Source organism: Salarias fasciatus, chromosome 13, assembly GCF_902148845.1.
Source record: "Salarias fasciatus chromosome 13, fSalaFa1.1, whole genome shotgun sequence".
NCBI lineage: Eukaryota > Metazoa > Chordata > Actinopteri > Blenniiformes > Blenniidae > Salarias > Salarias fasciatus.
Window position 1 is genome coordinate 15,391,072 of NC_043757.1, and position 21,730 is coordinate 15,412,801.

Consider the following 21,730-nt stretch of genomic DNA (forward strand, 5'->3'; position numbering starts at 1 on the left):
ACTGCACTCACACCTTTGCTTCCTTGTTTCTAGTATTAACATGTTTTTTTAAGTATGTGATATAATGTGGGTGTGCATGTTGTCTCTCTGGGCATATGTGCATTTTATCTGTGTGCTCCGCTTTCCTCCCACCATCGAATGACACGTTAGCTTAATTGATGCCTCTAATTTAAGTGCAGGTGTATCATAGTGTATGTCTTGTGATGGTCTGATAGGCTCCAGTTCCCCTGAGAGCTTCATTCTTCCTCTGAAGTAAAGCAGGCAGAGGAGATGGACTGACGGATGCCCAAGCACTGCATGCTTCGCTTGAGGCCATTGGCCATTCATAAACCACATCCTCACTTTGACTAGAGTGGCTCTGCGTCCCCTGAAGGGATTAGCACTGACTTTGTCCCAGACTCAGCTGCAGCCATGTGACAGTCATCAGTAGGACAAACACAAACCTGTCTTATCATCATAACTTTTCTGACTCACGTGTTTTGTAGTGAAGCACTACATTGAACCCAGTGGTGCATTTCAGGGCCTAAAAAACTTTAAAATCGTATTGCAAGGCAGCACAGTTAATTTGGCCGTGCCCAGCAGAGCAAACTGTCAAATTTGATCAGATTAAGGATAAAAGAGAAGAAACTTGGCAATCAGCCACAGTGGCTACATTCTTGCACACCTGGCCAGTAATAGCAAGCATACCAAGTTGCGTGCTCACTGCTGGCTCTTCACGTGTCAGATGTATCATTGATTCAGAGTCCTCCTCAGCTTGGTTTGTTTTGTGGAAGGTGGACTGCAGGGGTTTTCACAGTTTCACATTTTGTTTGAACGCAGCAGCACAATATTTCCTCAATGTCCACAGCCCACTTCTTTAACACAACAGCTTTGAGTGGAAGGCTTGCACAAAAATCTCCATTATGTGCCATCAAGGTGAGAGCCACAAGAAACCAAAGAACCCTTATCTGTACTTAACAATCCTGTATTTTTTCTATTCTTGTATCTCCTTTTTTTGTCTTTTTTTGTTTGATAATTCAGAACCAAGATGGGACTGAAAAATACACAGTGGCAGCAGCTTGAAGTGTGTGACCTTAGCTGTCACGACACTGAAGTTCAGTGAAGTTTAAAGTGCACTTTGAATGAAGGGAGGTGGAAAAGAACAGCAAAGCATAGTAGAACTCGTTTGTTAAACTTTGTGTAAGAAGAGGGGTGTTTTTAATACATAGCAGCCAAATTATCATTTGATTCGCTTTGAGCATGTTTGTATGTAAAAAGCTAAATTTTCTGTGTCACGTTGTCTAAACCAAGTCAAAATTAGAGCAATGTCTCCCCGCAAAGCAAAATGTGGAGCTGTTTCCTTTAAGGTTACTTTAAAAGGAATAATTCAGTAGATTTATTCAACATAAGGAGAGCAGCTTCTGAAAAAGAAATGTTTCCAGTTTGTTTGGAGATACATTCATAATCAGGAAAATAATATTTTTGTCAGACTAATATTTTTAGTTGTTCCAGTTAGCTGGTGCCCAGAACAGCGTTTCATTAACAGCACTGTGGGCTGCTGAGAAGAAACACAGCCTGTCCTTGACCTGTTCAGGATGCGGCGCTCCGAGAAGGGGACTGATCTATTTGGGATAGATTTTAGGAAAGACGGACAGACAGAGACACGCACGGTGCCCTGGTGGCCCACTGCATCTTGGGAACTGTCAGAGGAGATCGAGAGAAAGCCCAAAGAAAGCTGCCGACCTGTGACCCCCCCTCTCTCACTGACAGTTAGGATTTGGTTTTTGCATTCTGAGACACATCATCGACATCAAGCACACACACTCAGTGACACACACACTCAGTGACACATTCATAAGTCATGCATTGAACCTTTATTCTGCACTTACGTGCAAGGATTTTTGAATGTTATTTCTTCCGCGCTCAATCTAATGTGTATTTAAATAGGTTTATGGAAATGCCATTTGGTCACATTAGAGATATTCCAAAGCGTCCCTTGCTGGCAGAATCCAGCGAGTGAAAAGAGCAAAAGGAGCCTATTGGCTACGCAATCAGTTCAATGTGAAATGGAAACAAAATTCCATCTGTTCGTCTCCTATATATGTTTGGGTCTGTTCCAGCCATGTAATAAAAGGCTCGACGTACGCATGCATGTGTGCGTGTTAATAGTGTTTTGTGGGGATTTTTTTCTACACAAGACGAAAAACACTGTCATTATTTGGTTATATCTGTGCCACAGTGTATTTATGATGATGAATTGCAGGGCAGAGCAATTTCTGCATTATGTTGAATGAGTCTGAGCAGTATGCAGACTTTCACAACACACTGCTGTGCCACTTGCTGAAAAGCCGTCATATCTAAATAAAAGTGCTGCAGTATTTAAATACAAAACAAAAAAAAAAAACAGGCTGAGTAGCTTCCATTAATAATACTATCAAAAAATTATGGGATTTTTTTTAAATAAGTAGGTTTTTTTTTTTTGGGTTGCTCCATTAAGTCCATTAGAAAGCCTAAGTCAATTGAAGCAGAATTAGTGTTGGGATGAATGAGGATTGATGTGGACTTCTGTTTCTTTGTTTTGCTCTAAGTGAAAATGAAGTCATTCCATTACTGCACCACGCTCTGCCATTTGCAGATTTGATTTTACAACACTAAATGTGCATTATTTCCTATTAGTGGGCTGTTTTATCAGCTTGAGGTCTGTTATTTATGTTGCCTTCACAGCTTGCATAATGAGCAGTGTTTGCTACACAAATCTCTATGCGTGCACAAGGATTGTTGTACTTTACATAAACTCTGACATTTTTGTTTTTCCTTTAGCGAACATAGCTTAACTTCATATGATAGTCATTGCAAAACAGCAGCACATGCATGAGCAATAGATATCTATCAACAGAGCTAATCATAGGATCATGAGTAATTGGTCATCATTCAGGCCTGAAGGTAAAAGGCTTTATTGCTCATGTACTGGAAAGAAATGCTGAATCGGATAACAATGAGCAGTTTGATGCTTGTTTAATCTGCACATGTCAAACTTAGCTACAGTAGCTGATATACTACAACAATCCGACCAACAGGCACTTTGCTGTAGCGTGCTCTGCTAACACAAACAGTATTGACGCTCTGGTTTACCTCTGTTCTGAAGCACTGTACAGCTTGTGTGTTTGTATCGAGTGCTGGCTCCCTATATCTATCTGTTCTTATCATGTCACATCTCGGGATGACTAAGGCAGCGCTGTGTTTCTATTTCCATACACTTGCACACATTAGCATCAGTGCATTGTGTGCTCCGCTGTCTCTCACTCTGTACTGTTTGTGATGCTTGTTTGGAAAAGCAGTGACACGTTTGAGATTCACAAGAACCCGTCTATTATATTGGGATCTCCTTTATAATATTGTGCGTCTCTTTATTGGGAATATTGGTGTTGCAAGCCTGCCTTAGAGCAGACGGGGTGATGCAGAGCTGCTACGACAAATTCACTTCTCTGCATCAAACTAGAAATTTGAAATATGACAATCACTCTGCCTGTTCAGTCAACTCTGCCATTTATTGTTTTGGAAAATGTAACTTTTTTTTTTCTTTTTTAAACCAGCCTTTAAGGGTTCAATGTTTGGTAGCTTTGCAATCATATATATCATACATTTGCATTAAAAGACAAGAGATACAGTCGCAAATCTATCATCAATAATGTCAGTAGCAGTTTTTTAGATGGAGGCATCCAATGACTCCATGTTCAGCACAGGTTTATTCTCACTAAACTGTCTATGGATAAAGACTAAGATTCAAAGTACATTTGTATTTCCGTTTTTTAATCTTGAGCTTAGAGTAAATGTTACTGTGACATCATTTATAATAGAAACCTTTTTTCAATGCATTATTAAAAAACATTCTCTCAGCTGTAGTATTTTTTTTATTTAAATTGACATAGTTATAAATGTAGCTTGTATCAGTACTTTCCAAAATATTTTAGCTAGAATAATACCAAGATGTGATCATTTTTATCATGTCAACTGCATTATTTGCATCTCTTCTCACTACAGTAGTTTTTTTTTTTTTTTTTTTTTTTTTTTTCCCTGCTAGTGTACAGCACACTCCAGTGACGCAGTCCTCCAAATGCTCCCTGTCATAGGGACCCATATGCTGTTGAGTCTAACACAGATGTGCTTCTCCAGTACATAACCGGTATACCTGGCTTGTGCATGACTTAACCTGCATGCTTCATTTGTTCTGAGCCAACATTTGTACCTAATACACCAACGTGCACCTGCTCAGAAAATAGTGTGAAGTGTTGCGATCGACCTTTCTGAATTCCACTGGATGAATTAATTTCAGAGAAGATTAGATCAATATATATTATTTTCACATGGTGAAGAGAGTAAATGTAACAGTTGCTCTTGAGGAGGGGGAAACACTGTTGTCAAAGTGGCTCTAAGTATCTGTTCCTCTCTAATGGGTCTCTCCATGTGTGATAAAGTGACGCCTGATGGCTCTTCAACTGATTTAAAGGCCTTGCTCCAGTTGGGTCAGGTACTCTTAGCCCACCCATCTGCTGCTCGTTCTGCACTTTCCCTCCAGCCCTCCAAATATCAGCTCATCAGCTCATTGCATTGCGGTGGCAGTCTTAAGTGAGTAACAGAAACTGGCTCTTGTCCTTTCATAGTTTCTCTGCCTCTGTCTCTCAAAGGGATTATAACATTCAAGACAGATTTCTTCCCTCAGTGATAACTTAGCATCATGATCACCAGCCACATTTTCCAAAAGGATCCCCCCCCCCACCCACCCCCCTCCCTTTGTACTTGTCAGATGCCACAAGACTCCACATGCAGTAACAGGAAAACCAAGAAAGCCAGAGTCTGGTCGAAAATGTGCTTTAAGTATCACATGCAACAAACAACACCATCCTCTGGGTCTTAAATAAAACAAATAGTAGGCATTTCTGACTTTACACAGAAGGCATTTGACAAGTAAATGAGCAAAATAAGCACATTTTGCTTGTGGGATCATATTTTTCTCATTCGGTTGACAACACATTACAGTCATCTGGATTAAACAGCTGAGATCTCGAACTGTGCCGAAATTAGTTTAGGTCACAATCTCAGGTGTTTGTGTTTATGCAGGCAGCAGGAATTGAGTCAGGAACAGGTTCCCTGAAGCTATGTGAGTGGCTTTCGCTCTCTTGCTTCTCATATTTGAGCTATCCAGTTTGTGAGGAAAAAAGACGGATGCAAAGGATCCCTTGAAGCTTGTTGAGGGGATCATATTAATTAGAACGGGAGCACTTGAGCAAATTGAAGCTCGCCACACAGTAAAATATTATATACCAGTTAGTATTTAAACATTTGATTAAGGTAGATATGTCAGACAGAAGGTAGGAGCTTTTTTATGAACTCACATGCCTTTTGTGCAGTTTAGAGTTTCACCACTTGGGGGCGCACATAAACAAGCAAGTAATGATAAACCTGATAAATGTCTCACCTCAGTGCTGAAGTCATTAACTTGAGCTGTTGCAATACTAAAGATCCGTTTCCACAGGCTGAAGAGAACTCTGACAGCAGTATATATTTATGAGTCTGATGCTTATTTTGTTCTACTGTGTAAGTTTGCATTTAAGGACATATTAAGTCAGGCCGTTGTCCTTGGCAAGCAGCTCCATTTTATTGCCTATTGCATGTAATTATGTGGATTGCACTGCTGATAATTATAAGTGTGGCAACAGATTCAGCAGGAGCATTTTACTTTTCACCATGGTAATTGAAAAGTGAACAGTGGTTCCATGCTGCTGACTTCTGAGCACCAGGTGGCTGCATCCAGTTACTGAGACTCTGCAAGGTGAGAACAGCACAGTTGCCTGATGTGTGCGGCATCTGTTTTGCACTTTAGCTCTTTTCTTTTTTTTTTTCTCTTATTCCCATATAGGAACAGGATACCAGTTACAACAGAGAAATGAGACTGTCCTGATCCATCCTCGTGCCAGATGGCAGATTATAGTCATTTAACTGGTTATGTTCATCTTATAACAATAAAGTGTCTGTCCTGATCGGTTCCCACATTCAAATTCAAATTGCAGCAGCCATGCTTATAACAGAGCCGTGTTTGCACATGTCCTGAAAATGCATCATTTCAAATGTTTGTCATTAATGTTCATTTGAATGTATTGTGTTCTCCTTAAGGCTCCTTGCCTTGTCTGAATGCGAACAGTCAACTGAAAAAAGAAATGGAGAACATATTATCCTCTATGTCACGCTGGCTAAGTTGGCTTTCTTTGGGCATGAAATGCCTGTGTATTCCCTGTAAACCATAAAGATCAGCTCAGCAGTGCTTAGAGGGTTTTTTTTTTCTCCTTCTCCAGCTTAGAACACAGCGTTTTTTTTTTTTGGGGGGGGGAGGGGGGGAAGGAGGAGTGGGGGTGCTGAAGGGCCAGGAATGCAAACAGAAAAACAGAAGCAGGCACACTGCAGCTGAGCCTCGCGCTCTCCAGTCCTGAACTCTGAACACTGAGCGCACTTCCCAGCTGAACCGGATTGTGTTTATCAGCAATGCTTTTATGTCCACATGTTCTCTACGTTCCTGTATCCCTGCAGCACACTGAGTCTGCAATCAGCCTTTCCTCTCTTGTGAGAAATGGTCTTTCTTTTATTAGCAGACTTGTTCAGATTCCTAACCCTTTCTGTGGACAGTGTCCAGTAGCTCTGGCACTGTGTGTGAATTTGTGCGTTTGCAAGGTTGCGTACGTGAGTCTGTATGTTGTGAGAGAGAAATAAAGAAAAAAAAAACACAGAGGGAGTTGCCCAGAGTATAGAGGCTGCAGCCTCATCACTTCAAATACCCTGCTAACGACAGTCTGCAGAGTCCCGGAGATTGGGAACCTATGGGAAACACTTTTCTGAGGCGGCGTAGAGACAAGAATTAGATTGGACTGTGTGGCTCAACTTTTTTTTTTCTTCTCCTTTTTTTCTTTTTTATATCCACAGGACTATTATCACGCACGTTCTCTGAAATTACAGTCGGTAAAAGAAAAGCAAGTGAGCACAAAAAAATGAGAGCGAGTGAAAGAAGAGGATGAATACTAAAAGATAACAGTGGAAATAGGAATGAATCCAGGCTATCCCGCAGTCCCGTTTGCTTTTCTGCCCTTTCTTTTTACCGCTGAAGGATGTCCACATAGAAAAGTGGATAGAAAAAGGGCTGAACAGGGAGAGCAGGGAGAGACTGTGAAAGGAATCAGGGCTGGGGGACATAGCTTCAATTCCTCCTTTTCTGCCTAAATAGGCTCTTCCTCTGCAATGCACTCAGGCTCCAGTGATTCGCTATGTGAATGCTGCCCATTTGCATAGCCACTCTCCCTCCCGCTTCCTGGCTGGCTGTTGAGGCTCCCCCCCCCACCCTCCCTGCATCCTCCTCCTCCTCCTCCTCCTCCTCCTCCCTCTCCTCCTCCTTTCTCCCTTCTCCCTCTTGCGCACATCTTCTGGAACGGCGCTGCCGATGCTCCGTGCGTGCGAGTGTGTGTTCCCGCCCGGGGCTGCTCTCCCAGGTGCTGTCGCTCGTATCGCTCGGTCTCACTGAGAGCGGATATCTCTGGATGGGGAACGGGCGTGCGACTTGGCAGAACTTACAGGTGCAATCACGCAGTCTGCCGCGCGCTGCCGCCGCTGTCCGACACATGCAGATGATGCTGGGATTTCACTATGGTCCCGTTCCTCTGGGCATTCTTTGAGACCACTGGAGGAGGAGAAGGACGGAAACTCAGAATGCCTGACTTCTTGATTTTTGAAGAAATTCACTTTGCACAGATGCCAGCAGCCTGTTCCTGAGAAGGCATTCCTCTTTTCCTGACAAGTCATCTCTTGGAATACTGACAGATTTTGGGACAAAGACACGTTTCTAATTTGGTGAAGGCTTTACAAAGGATCAAGGGACAGAGAAAAAGGAAACTAAAAGAATTGGATCAAGCTCTGATTTCTTTATGGCTGTTTGAGGTTGCCCTAATTTCTTCAGTGAATGTTTTTAGTAGTTTTTGTATGATTTATGATACTTCTCAACCTACCGGGGGTCTGCTTTGGATTTAATAACTCAGAGGACAGCAAGAGGCTCTTTCCTCAGCAACCGACATTTTGTGTGGTGTCCCTTTTGGGTTTTTTCTTTTCTTTTCTTCTCCTTCCCTGTGGATCTGTGTGTTTTTCTGGCTGCACTGAGGTTTGGCAAGGTGAGAAGTTATGGGGCTGTAATGCTGACAAAAGTTCCATCTTAATCTGAAGCCTCATCCGGCCACTCAGGGAAGATGTTTAGGGGCTGGAGGACACAGTTCACTCCTTTGAGGCCCGTAGCAGAGACCCTAAACCGGAATTCAGCTTCACTCAGCCATCTGGCCTTGTGGATCATTGCCCTGGGTTTTGTGGCAGGTTCAGACCCAGGTGCTGTGGAGAGTCTCCATCAAATTCACCTCTCCCATGGAAACAAGCGACACCATATTGTGCCTATTGCTATCCACAGATCACCCGCATCTCTAAGAGCAGGGCACAGTAAGTATTGCTTTATATTACCTATAAAACCTCTTTTATGCACTTTAATGTCCTGAGCAGTATCACATTTTGTGTTACCCATTGTCTTTCCTCTGTCTTTTGTTGCTTCTGATTAAAGCGTTCCCTCATCTCTCTCTTTCTGACCCCAAAAAAACCACTGAAGTCACACATACCGCTCTTTCAGTTCGGGTGAGTCTAGTTTAGAGCCATCCCCTTTTTTCTGTCTCAGCAAAGTGCCCTCCATGTGTGAGATTAGCCATATCCCTATCTCCAGATGCTCCACTGTGTCCAGATTAGACAGGATTAGAACATTGTGGCAATGCAAGTTGCCCCTGGGTGTTGTGGGATAGACAAAGATGTGCAGCCTCCAGCTCTGCGGGGTGTTGAGCTGCTCCTGGCCCCTGCCCAGTGCACGAGCTCGATGAGGCCCCTTTACCTCTGTGCAGCAAGAAAGTTCATGACACATACTCATGAAGCCAACGACGAAAAGAAAAAAAAGGATAGTTTATGAGAGGATATAAAACCTTATCACAAATGTTAGTGTTGGACTGCAGGACAATTACTTTCTACACAGCTTGTGCAGTAATGATTTGACAAATATAGCAGTTTTCTTTTGGTTTTATGTGCAGAACCTATGACTGGCAGTGGTGTTTCTCATAGATATATTTGGACAGTGAAGTTCAAATAGTCCTTTTTATAGTTATTACACTGCACAGGCATTTTTGAGTGACGTAATCACTAGTGGTGTAACACTGACGTAATGCTAAGGTATCCTGGTTCTCACTTGGTAGACAGTGTTTAACAATGTATGACAACCCTCCTCTGTGATCAACACAGTACTCTAAACATGAAAATTTCATTGTACAAAGCTTCAATTTGTGAAGAATGACTTCATCACAGAGTGGTGCCAGTATTTTAAACATGATTTTTTTTTTTTTTCCCCCTTTTTTTTATTGGACACCGAGAGCATCTGGGAAACAAGGCAGGGTCCCGGATCACTGCGCATAGCTAGACCTGTGCAAACAAGGGAGTCAGCGCTCCTCAGTGATGATGAGGGAGATGGGAGCTTTGCCGGCCTACTGAGACAACAACAGAGGCAATTAGGCCACTCTGCCGTGACCTGTCTGGAGCAGACAAAACTCAGCTTGCCTCCTGCTCCCCCCCAAGGACCTGGGTGGCATAGTGGAGCTCCAGGCAGATTCTACGGCTCAATATCGGAGTTGTTGCGGCTTCTCGGTTTCTCTGTGTTCACAAGCAAGTGTGTGCAGGAGCCAAAGAAAACGCTTTCTCGCTAACATGATTAAATTTTTGGTTGATCAGCACAGAGGGTGTATAAATGCAAACTGGGAGGCATGCTGTTCAACATGGTACCTGGCTCCAGGACAAAGAATGCTGTTGCAGAACCCCAGTGCTGTTGCTGTAGCTGTGTCACAATCGGTTTGATTTTCACGGGCCTTTCTCTTCACATGGGGTGTCTGCTCACTGCAGCAATTAAACATCTGAAGCTCGGCTCTTTTCTGACAAATTTATGGATTTAGGCCTTGTAGCCTGTCAAGTCTGTTTGTTTTTATATTTCTGATGTTAAAACAACACAAACTGGCCTAATTCCTTTGAAAGAGTTTGTCTTTATCATTATTTATGTGCCTCCACCATTTTCTTTCAGAGCTTTTGTTGTCACAGCCAGTGTTAAAATCAAATCATATTTTCCCAATACTTGTGAAACTATCTGTCTTTCACTATTATTGTCACAGTGCGTTTGACGTTGTCTCAAGTGATTAGACCAAAGTTAATAGATTGCTGACACTTAGTTCTATATGCAGATTGCCTCTGTTTCTCTCTAATCCAAATGCACTTTTTCACTTCTTAGATTTAGTAATTCTGTCCACCTAGTGAAAAGCAATCAATCCATTCCTCCCAAGCTTCTTTCATGATATGACTGCAAAATTACCTGTAAGTGATTTCACAGGAAAATGCACACTACTTGATACGGCATGTATCGGCATACTGTAAGAGAAAACAACCTTTGTTTTCTTCGTATTGAACTTGAACATCTGTCATTGATTTATGTAGAAAGAAGAAGAAAATTACCATGGTCAGGATGTATGAAATTGAGTTGGAGTGTGATGCATTGTTTGTTTAGGGCTAGCAGTAATGAGGTTCAGACAGTATCAAGTCTGAGTAGCAGATGTATCATTCATCATGGACAGACTCCCAGAGGTGATGGTGTTCTTTCCCGGGGATAGATATGCTGCTCAATACACTGCCTAACTAGGTTATCATATTTTCATTTGTACCTGCTGTCCTCGTTCATTAAAAGAGGATAAATGGAATTATTTAATCAAGAAAGAAGAGGGAGGAAGAAAAGCATTTTTTTTCTGTTTAAACTCATGAATCAGTGGTTAATGGGAATATTGACTTTCTGGACATTCCTGTAGATTTTCCACTTCTAAGTTCTATTGATGAACACAGAGGTTACTAATGGCTCAGTTTAATGAGATCTGAGGTAAAAGTACAGTTCCTGTCACTTTCTCAATGACTCTGCCCTGTGTCTATATATATATATATATATATATATATATATATATATATATATATATTTATATATATATATATATATATATACATACACACACACACACACACACACACACACACACACACACACACACACACACACGTCATATATTCTCAGGCTCACAGCCCACATGTTTCTATAAAGGTTAGGTCAGCTTCCACGTCCATGGTGAGTATTCAATATCTTTATCACCTCTGAGGATAGACCCCACACAACACCTGCTCTGTCAACTATTGCGTACACGATTTCTGTATCTGGAAACTCGGCAGCTTGATCAAAGTCTGTGAAGCAATTTAAGTGATTATAATCAATTTGAGCGCTCTCCAGCTTCAGAGCTAATGGCTGAACAGATTAGGGACCATTGCTCGTCGTCGGCTGGTGCTGCCGTACAGATCAGGGAAAGACGCAGGGAAGATACAGAACGAAGAGCAACATCGATGAGGCAAGCGAAAAAAGAAAGGGGAAAATGAGGGAGATTAGGGAGAGAGCAGTTGGTCTCCAGTGTTGGCTTGCTGCCGGTGTGTTGTGGGCTTGTATAATATAATTACTCCCATGTCTCTGAGCTGATGTCATTCTGCGATAGCGCGAGGATGACAGTATCTTTGCTTCTGTGAGGCAGCAGAGATGATAGCTGCCCTGATAAGGATCTGAGCACATGTTCCTGTGCTCTAGAGGGAGCATAGGCAGTTATTGACCCATGAAAGCGAGACGGCAGATTGCAGTCATTTCATTCTCTTCTTCCTCTGAGAACACAAACACCCTCCTTTTATTGGTGTGTGCTTTAGGTCTTTAACCTACTTGCATCTTGTACTTACTCAGTCTTTCTGTGTATTCCTCCCTGTATTTTTTTTCCTTTGTTTTGTTTTTTTTTCTTTCTTTTTTTGTTTTTCTATTTCCTTCTCTCTGCACTTCGTCTCCTCTGGACCACTCTGCCTCACCGACCTCCAGCTCCCTGGCTGGTCTGCTGAACCCATCCAAGCAGACAGAGTGGGCAGCCTTTTGCGCCTGCAGTGGTCTGTGTGGTTTCGGTGGTGACCAGGCTATGGTTGGCATGAATGGAAATGAGACCTGACTGTGCGTGCGGTGTGCAGCGAGAGGTCGGCTGAGTAATGTGTCCGGTTTCAGAATAGAGACTTAGAAGATATAGATAGAAAGAAAAACAGAAACTCTCCTTTTACTCAAGGGGACATATAAAACTCTCACTTCCATAGGTCCTGGATGAGTTTGAGTCAGGGAGCTCTTCACCCATAGGGCACTCAGTGATTCATCATAAACACCAACTTTTTTTTGTTGCATCTCTCCGTCCTTTCTCTGTTCGCACCGGTGGTTTTGTTAGTTGCCGATTCAATAAGTATTTCTCTATCAAGTACTCAGTGTTTTGGGTAATTTGTAAGTCATGGTGGTCATTCTTCTGTACAGAACAAGCAATAGTTCAGCTGCAGTGCAGTGAAGTAAAAATGATCAGTCTACAACATATATTTTTCATACATGCACAACTGAGACTAACTACTGTGCAGCCATTTAGCAATACTGATGATAGAAATCAAAACTGAACAATGTGATCCAAGTCAGAGGGAGATGTTAAATAAAATATATTTAATCACAAATGTAGGATGTGTGAAAATTGAATTAGTCCTCCATTATCTGTAAAATCATTGGAGTTTACATTTTTTTCTTTCTTGCTTTGACCACATGGAAAGCAGGAAGTGTGGAGGAGTGCTGCAGCTGTGCTGCAGGTCAAGGTGTTAAAGATGCTAATGAAACAGCTTAAATAGTTCTCCACAGCCCATTTTGATTGACTCTGTAAATGCCTCTTCATTTCCTCAGGAGAGAGAGAGAGCACATAAAAGAAAAATAATGAATGTAATAAATTGAAATAAATAAAGTGAAGATTATCTAATCTGAATTCAGTTCACTGACCCCAGTGAAGCCTCATTCTCTGTCATCATAATGAGGCAGTAGGAGCTTTTTTGTGCCACTCGAGCCTGTATATATACACACACACTCATGCACATTACCTCAGAAACGCACACAAGTTGGCTGCAAAACACAAAGAGCGACACTCTACCCCAATCGCCTTTCATCTTCTCAGTCACTTTGAACCATTGTCACCAAGTGTGAATGTGGGTAGTTGATGTAGATATGCTAATGTGCACATGATTAAAAAAAATCATTTCTATAGTGTAACATATCACTGGATACATTTTGAAAATGGGTCATACAGAAAAGTGCATACTTGAAAGCTCCCAAAAAAAAAAAAAAAAAATCCAGGACTGTATTACAGTTACAGCTCCTTTAATGATGAACTAATTGGTGCAAGGAAAGGAAGGAGGAGGGGGGGAAAAAAGCATGGAGGACACAATCGTTTAACCTTTGCAGCCTGCTAACCCCACCCACGAGGGAAACTGCAGCGGATGAGTTTCTTATGAAGCCAGCTTGCAAAAGACGAAAATGTATGATTGCCATTGATTATCCGATCGATATTGAGCCTTTACTTAAATTTCACTTGGCTGTTTTAGAAGAAAAAAATTCTATCTCTCCATTTCCTCCTTCGATATGGGTGGCTTGACTGACAGCGTTGTAATTACCCCCGGTTTACAAATCATTATCTAACAACTTCAATATCATGTGTATTGGCTAAATGGCTGTCTTAAGTAAAGGTTTTAAAAAATAAATGACTGGCCTGGGTCACAATGGGAGGCCTCCGAATGACCCAGGCATGTCATAACTATTCTTTTTTTTTTTTTTTCTTGCAGTTTACAATTGCTCACCTGCAGCAGAGTGGCAACAGAAAGAAAGCTGCCCCCTAATCCACTCTAATAGGATTGTGTGGGATTTCACCTTCCTCATTGCTCCTTCCATCTCTTAGAGCCTCAGGCCTGCTGGCAAGGACTGATAAAAACACGCCTGCCTAACACCGAAGTGCAAGCTAATATTAGCATATATTTCGCAACAGAGTGTAGAAATACAATGCATACCCACGCATATTTTTTTTTTTCTCTTTATACATTTATTTGTTGGTAGATATGTGGCATCAGGGACAGCACAGCTCTCTTGTGGCACTTCTGCATTGCTTGCTGATGGTGTTGGGGGAGGCTGAGCTGTATATATAAATTGCAAAGGCAGTGGCGGGGCTGCATGAGGAAACTCCGTCCTGCATACCTCAGCACATCGTCACATGTGTGTTTATTTATGCTTATGGCTTTCCCTTGATCTTCTCTCAATCTATTTTACTGTAAAGAGTCATTTCCATAAGATATCCAGCTAATTAAATAATATCTCACCACTTAGCTGGTTTGCTTACAAAGTGAGGCAACTCAGCAATAAGCAAATCAGACGTTTAATCCCGCAATTAAAGCAAAGGCGGGCTCGCTGTCCCCTGAGCAGGGCTGACAGGAACAATAAGAACAAGAGAATGCATTCCAGGGATGACATGAAATTTAGGCAGTTTACTGAAAAGGTCAACAGAATTCATTTTTGCACATTGATATATTCTAATTTACAGATTTTATTGTGCATCTGATATGCTTTTGCCCATGTATGCACTGACAATGTATTGTTTCTGTGTTTAACAGTGTATCCCTCAAAGTTAAATTTATGTCCCACCTTTCCTGAACATAGATATTACTTGGAGCTAAACAGTGACTTCATAAATCAGACAGTGCATTTTTTAAGGCTTTTTTTTTTTAATTGTAAATGTGTTTAAAAAAAAAAAAAAAGGAAGCTCCACCTGTACCACAAGTACGGTGTCATAATTCAGGTACAGCACATGCTGGAGGGTGCTAATGTTGGATTATATTCAGTGTCGCTCAGTAGCTCCGTCTGTTCTAAGAACACAGTCTATGTGAGCGGAGTGTTTGTGCTGATGCAGTTTGGGCTGCATATGGCGATGGGCAGCCAGAGTTGTCTCTAGTTTCAGATCAGAGCTTTGGCCCTGGTCGCTGTTTTCTGCCTCACTTCTACTGTGTAATTATACCCCACACATGTCGGTTTCAGTAATTAGAACTGCAGTCATACTCCACATCTGTTGGCTCCCTAATAGAGAAGACAACAGCTTCTAGAGACCGTTTGGAATCTGTGATGTTCGGCGCGCGCGAACACACAGACACACTCGAAACTAAATAATGCACTGATGTCTGATGGCTCGAAATCAGTCAAACTGGCTTTTAACCACAAATTAAAAAGCGGGAGAACCGACTGATGCTTGAATTTCTTTAAGTCTAACTTTGATATATCTTCTGGCTGGCGCTCAAATGAAACACTGTATGCAAAAAGAAAATATATATAAATAAATAAATCACCAATTTGCTGGCAAACAAAATGGCTGACCTCAACTGAGAGAAAGGGAGCATTGTGTCGGAGGAGCAAATGAGGCAAGTGATGATGAGAGAGTAAATTAGAAGCTGTCGATACTGTGAGACACTTCTATCAGAGCCAAGGCTGTTGGCGGGGGAGGCAGATATGCAGCTGGTCAGGGTAACAAAGGGCCCGTTTGGTGTATTGCTCCATTAAGACACTGGGTCTTGTCAGCTCTGCCTGGATGGACCATTCTGCTCCACAAGGCAGCGGCTCATGTATCATCCAGGACTTAGGGGAAGTGAGCATGGCAGAGGAGGGGGGCATCAGGGTGTGAGTGACACTGGTCGACTGAGCATTCATGGCATAATGTTACCCGCCCAGAGGGTAAAACTTTACCTCGACCATGAATTGATGGTTCTCCGCCATGAAGAGCGCGGGTGGCTGGCGCTGTTACCCCGGGGCCCCGTCACCATGAGGTGAAGTCTTATCTCTCCAGAGCCGTGTGAGGATAAAATACGGTGAAGTGCTGCAGCAATATGATGCATTGATTTAAAATTTATGGAAAACGGAAAATAAAAACTCTCCTGCTGACTAAATGATTGAAATCCATCTCATTACGGTAACTTGTTGTTTGAACGTGAGAAATACTCTGGATCACTCATATCAGAAATGGAAAATACTGTGTTTATCTCCCTGCAATAATTTCAGCAAAATTGAATCATGAAATGCTCTGATCATGGCTTATTGCATTGTACATGGATGAACTTGTCTATACTGTACATGACTAACTGAGGAGTCAGTGTTCCATAGAAGGACAAACGGTGTTACATGATTTTTGGGTTTCCGTTAAAAAATACCTTAAAAATACCTTAATTCTAATGTGGGTTCAATAGGATAAAACACAATTTGTAATAACATCAGTCAAAGTGTGATGAACACGATATGAACATAAGAACAATATTTCCTTATATTTTATATTTTTAAAGTCATTTATCCTGTGGATTTCCTGGAGCTGATGCTATGTTTCATTCCATTCTCTGTGCACTGCTGTGTACATCTGGATGACAGTGGAGTTCAGTACATGTGTGATAACAGTTCGGTCACAGATCTGAAGATGTACCTTCAAAGCGGCTTCATTGGCTCATTAGCTCATTAGAAGTGGCGTCTTAATAACAGTGACAAGTCTGAACACATTCGTTAGATCTGCTGTAATGGTTTATAAATTAAGTGTATTTGTTTTTGCACTCAGATCTTTCACATTGTTTGAAAGATACTTCAAACTTGATTTTATTTTATTTTCTCCTGCAGATTTTTTTCTCTTTCTCGCTTTCTTTTTTATCCCGTCTTATACTGTGGTTTGTGGTCATTTCGCACAGATCTTCCCTCAAGGTCTGACTTAACTGCTGCTATTATTTCCTCCCTCTCTCTCTCTCTCTCTCTCTCTCTCTCTCTCTCTCTCTCTCTCTCTCTCTTTCTCTCTTTTCATTAAATTTTGTTTCTGCTATAATTTCAGACCTTGAGTCTTATGCCCTATGAAAATGATTACCAATCACAGGGGCAAGCAGCACTGCCCCACTTTTAGTCCCCACTTAATTTAATTACATCAAATTAACAGAGAGGGAGAGGGAGAGAGAGAGAGAGAGAGAGAGAGAGAGAGAGAGAGAGAGAGAGAGAGAGAGAGAGAGAGAGAGAGAGAGAGAGAGAGAGAGAGAGAGAGAGAGAGAGAGAGAGAGAGAGAGAGAGAGAGAGATTAATCCTTTGCAGCTTATGAAGGCAGGTTGGACACTGTCAGCTGTCCTATGTGGAATTGGTGCTTTGGGATTGTCTTCATTAGAAGGAGCTTAAGGCTCATAGGTCACTGGATATTGTTAAAACAATACCGTGGAAATGGGCTAATTAGAATATATGCCTAGTCAAGCCTGAACACTAAGGGTGACTGCACGAGGACCTCAAATTCCTCCTGTTTTTGATGTATTTAGAAAAAAAAAAGTAATAAAATTATGAAGCTTATAGTTATATATTCATCTGCTGCACTGAGACTGCAATTTAACTGGACTTTTCGGTTGATGAGTACAAATCTCCACATAAGTTTTGTGAAACTAGTTAAGTTAAAAAATGTAACTTCGGCAATGTCTCACTTTTGTGTAATTTAGGCAAGAGTTCTTCCATTTAGTATGGATATTACTAACGGCTGCTTAAGCTGGCGCAGTCATCATTAGTGGGGAGAAAAATGTAAAGTCTATTGGATTGAAACAAATATCACAGTTAATATAGCTACTATTGTTTTTTTTGTTATCTCTCGAAGATGAATCTATAGGGAGTTTCACCTTATTTAAACTTGTTTTTACGAGTTAATCACTTGCTTCTTTAAAAATGTTTTAAAAAATATGCTTATTCATGATAACCATGTTCTGTAATTTGTTCTACAATAATGGTGATGTGGACGTAAATATACTATTTAATAGAAAACCATAAGTAGTAACTGTGACTGTTAGACTGTATTGTAATGTTGAACATCAATCCTGACTGCAGTGAGTTAATATTTTGTAATGTGAGAAACATGAGTTTGATCTCATTTTGTTTCAAATTATGACAACTCCTGATGCATAGAATCTTCTTTCCTATTACTAATTTGATGTGATTTATCAATATTTGTTTTTAAACTTGTTGTTATATTCGCCACGGCTGCAACACCGATTCCTTTAAACAGTGTAGTATCATATGCTCTGTGAGCATAGGAGTATATATTATTCCCCCATAGCAGAGAGTAGATAAAACTGAATCCAGTATTGACCAGAGGGAAAGATTAGTCTCTGAGCAATGAACTGTAAAAGTCTATATCGACTGCGCTGTACATATGCCAATATGGACAGACTTATTAAGCCAACACAAAATAAGCAAGCAGTCTGCACTCTGGGCTGATTTAGCACCTATGTCCACTCCGCTTTCTGCTGACTGCAAAGAGAATAGCTTAGCTCCAGTCTTCTGATAAAGACTAAAGGAAGGATTTATCACGTGAAATAAGGGGGAAAGAAGGGGAGAGAGTGAAATGTGAAAAAAATAAAAGCAAAGCAGGAGATTCTGCAGTATGCAGTACTTTATGTTGTGAACACATTTCACTGCCGCTGCGGTTGAAGCCTGAGTGGCACAATTGCTGCGTTTCCTTTCAGTCCTAACACGGTAAACGGTTTGGATCTGTACTGTGACAGCATGAAAGGGATGTCTGAAATGAATTAGATGCTCGCATAATGCTATATGTTGATGTTATTCAGTGCGGGGGAAATCCCTCATAATGTACAATGTGTTTGAATTAAACGGCCGCATTAAAAAGTTGCTCTTGCAGTCATTACGGCTGTGTGTTGTACAGGATTGTTCCAGCCTCGACCTGTGATGAAACCTTTTCTCATGCCTGCTGGTTCTGCTCCGACTGTCTATCCCATTATGAGGGAGGCAGTTGTTTGTGCTGAGAGGATTAAGACAAGTCAACAATCCATAGTCTTTTTAGGCTCCCAAAGGGCTGCTCACACACCACTGAACGTAGAGAATAGCCTTTTTTTCCAGGATCAGCATTTGAGAGGAAGGTTTAAATTATTGAAGAAGAAGAAGAAAAAAAAACTCACTATGCTGCAAAAAAACAATGACCTCTTAGAGAAAATTTGAGATGGGTATAGAAGGTATAGCCACACATTTAGTTTTTCCTGCTGTACAGCTGAATTTACTTCATTTGCTCGCAGCAGGTACAACGTGAGTCTGCGCCGTAACTCAGGAAAAGAGCTTAACTGCTGTTTTTCATTGTGCCTAATCCTGCCAACATAGTCAGGCTGATGATAGAAGGTGACAAGCAGTTTGATCATCGAAGCTACATTCAGACCAAATATCACCACAGACAGTGGGATCTGTTTTTGCTAACATTAACTGTTATTTGCTTTTTATACATTGAGCTACATTTTCATAAATGCCTTGGCTGAAAAATTATAATTAGGACTGTTTCTTGTGTCTTTTTAAATTAGAATGACTCATTTTCAATGACTTAGGCAAGGCACAAAAACCCATGCACTGAAAATATACCACTTAACAATTGAAAGAATAAATCTACTTTTGAAGCGCTCATTGTTTACTGTGCCTCGTCTCCACCACAAGTCACCCTCACATGGTGGAATATTTTCATAAAAGCAGTTTTCTCCGATGAAAACTGAACTTTAAATAGTATCACAAGTAACTTTAGACAAATGCAAGTTTGAAAAAAGGTTTTTAGTGGAGAATGAAGATCAACATTAACTGCTGTAGTAGAAATTCTAGGCTTGAGATCGGAATGCCTCCCTATGGGATGGCTTACAGTCACAACCCTCTGCTGTCTTGACTTAAAGACAATCATTTGTGACATTTTCGGTTAAGTCATTTCCATATTGTATTGCCCTCTTTCACTCAATATTATAACATTTCCTCTTTATAATTATGTTGTTTTTGCTTCATCACTACTTTACTTAAGTTAGATGTGGGGTTGTAGTTTGTACTGTGAGAATATACCCAGTTAAAATCTGACTTTTAGGTCTCTCTCTTTCTCTTCTTTTTTTAATGAGCCAGAAAACACGCATTGGGGGTTAGTTTTTCAGTCTAAATTGTCTAAATTGAAGGGTGCACTTTGCTTTCACCCATAGTCAGCTGGGGGTCTATGTTGAATAAAGGTGTACAGAGCAGAGATGGATGGATGAACTGACAGAAATGATGTGAGTTTAGTCTTTCTTAAAATTAGAATGGCTGATTGAATAACTCGAGCTCATCTAAAAACCCACACGCTCAAAAGATTGAATTAATATCTGAAGCCTTCATTGTGATGCTGTGGCTGCCCTTTGACATCGCCCCAGAAGTCACGATCACACGGTGAAATACTTTGGTAAAAGCAGCTTTCCCAATAAAAATTAAAGCTTCATAAGAATTTGACATCGCCTCAGAACGAAAACAAGCCTGAAAAAAGACTTTTTGTGTTGTAGACAGAAGGTCAGCTTTACAGTGATGCCTTTGAGGAACAATGCTCTTCTCTCTTGACCTAAAGATAATCATTTGTGCAATTATTAATAAATGAGTTGACCTCTTTTGCTTGGTCTTCTAATATTTGCTTCTTTTTTTTTTTGTTATTGCTTTACTGATATTAGTCAGAGAAAAGAACCTCTATTGAAAATAGAATTTATTTATTGGAAAATGAAATATTGATTGAAGCAGCGTGCCATAGATATTTCCCTTGAAAACTGTCTCCCAGTGCAAAAGGTGTCGATTTTTCACAAGCACATTTGTGTCACTAAATTTATTCAGCAAAGGAGAGCAGATATTAGGGCACCGTGTTGCTGGGGTGAAAATGAAATTAATGGTTCAGTGACATTAGCTGAAAATGAAACCAGCATCAGTTTCTAGAGACAGTGTTTCTTCCAGCAGCCTGTTTTTTATTCATAGTGCAGCCACATGTGGATATATTTGTAGTGAAAATATTGAAGTACATTTTTTTTCCTGCTTGAGGGAGTTACTTCAAAGTGGAATTGGCCTACATATGTAGAAACGGACTCAGTGACTTCATGACTATGATCCATACCTGCACACACACGACTCCATAAAGGTGGATGTAAACGTGCGGCGCGCAGCACGCCATTGCTGCAGTGGTCTCGGAAGGTGAAGGGGCAACCAGCAAAAAACTCTTAATGCTGTGGCTCCTACTTTGGAGCCGCAAAGTTCACAGCACGTCGCCAGAACACCAAACAGCCACAGACAAGAAAAACCTTGACAGAAATGTCACCCCGCCAACACAAAGCCCCAACATGCGCCGGGAGAAAAGTGCATGCGCTCAAAGTTGAGGACAATCCAGAGAGGCATCCTCGGGTTTACAGAAAAGATCAGCAGCAAAATGTGAACAGCGCAGGAAAAAAAAAATTTAGGAAAGAAATGGGTCACATGTGAAGTGACAAAAACACATTCACTACATAAGTCACCATGAGGTCACATGCAGCGTATTTGAATGGATTATTTTATTGCCAGAAGCACAATCTCAAACATCATCACCTCAATGAGTCTGAAACAGTTTAGGTCAAATATCTTTGCCTGATAAAATATATCAAAATAAAGGTATCCAAAGAGCAGACATAAATAAAACTGGTCAATCAACACACACAATGTGGATTCAGTGTTGGTTCAACTATTATTTTCTACCTGGACAGAGATGAAACATCAGTTTCAATAGTGATACCTTGCAGTTATAAAGACAAAAAGTGAGATTTATTGCTGAATTCATCATCAATGTCTTATTGATGGCTTTCCAAATAAACACTGTTGTCCTTGGTTGCAAAATGCACAGCGGCATGAAATAGATGC

At 41.0% G+C, this 21,730-nt stretch overlaps 1 protein-coding gene across 38 annotated transcripts in view; it reads left to right on the forward strand.

Moving 5' to 3' along the window:
- Positions 1–21,730, forward strand: part of LOC115398907 (neurexin-1a) — a 248,292-nt gene that overhangs the window by 137,860 nt on the left and 88,702 nt on the right. For 3 of the 38 annotated variants that reach the window (XM_030105957.1, XM_030105959.1, XM_030105960.1), the window contains exon 1: positions 7,410–8,499. The exons of 34 other annotated variants lie outside the window; for them this stretch is intronic. In XM_030105957.1, coding sequence (XP_029961817.1) covers positions 8,259–8,499 — 241 coding nt within the window. In that variant the 5' untranslated portion in view covers positions 7,410–8,258. Of the gene's footprint in view, positions 1–7,408; positions 8,500–21,730 lie in introns of those variants that run through there. One more of the 38 variants, XM_030105958.1, reaches the window with a different exon arrangement.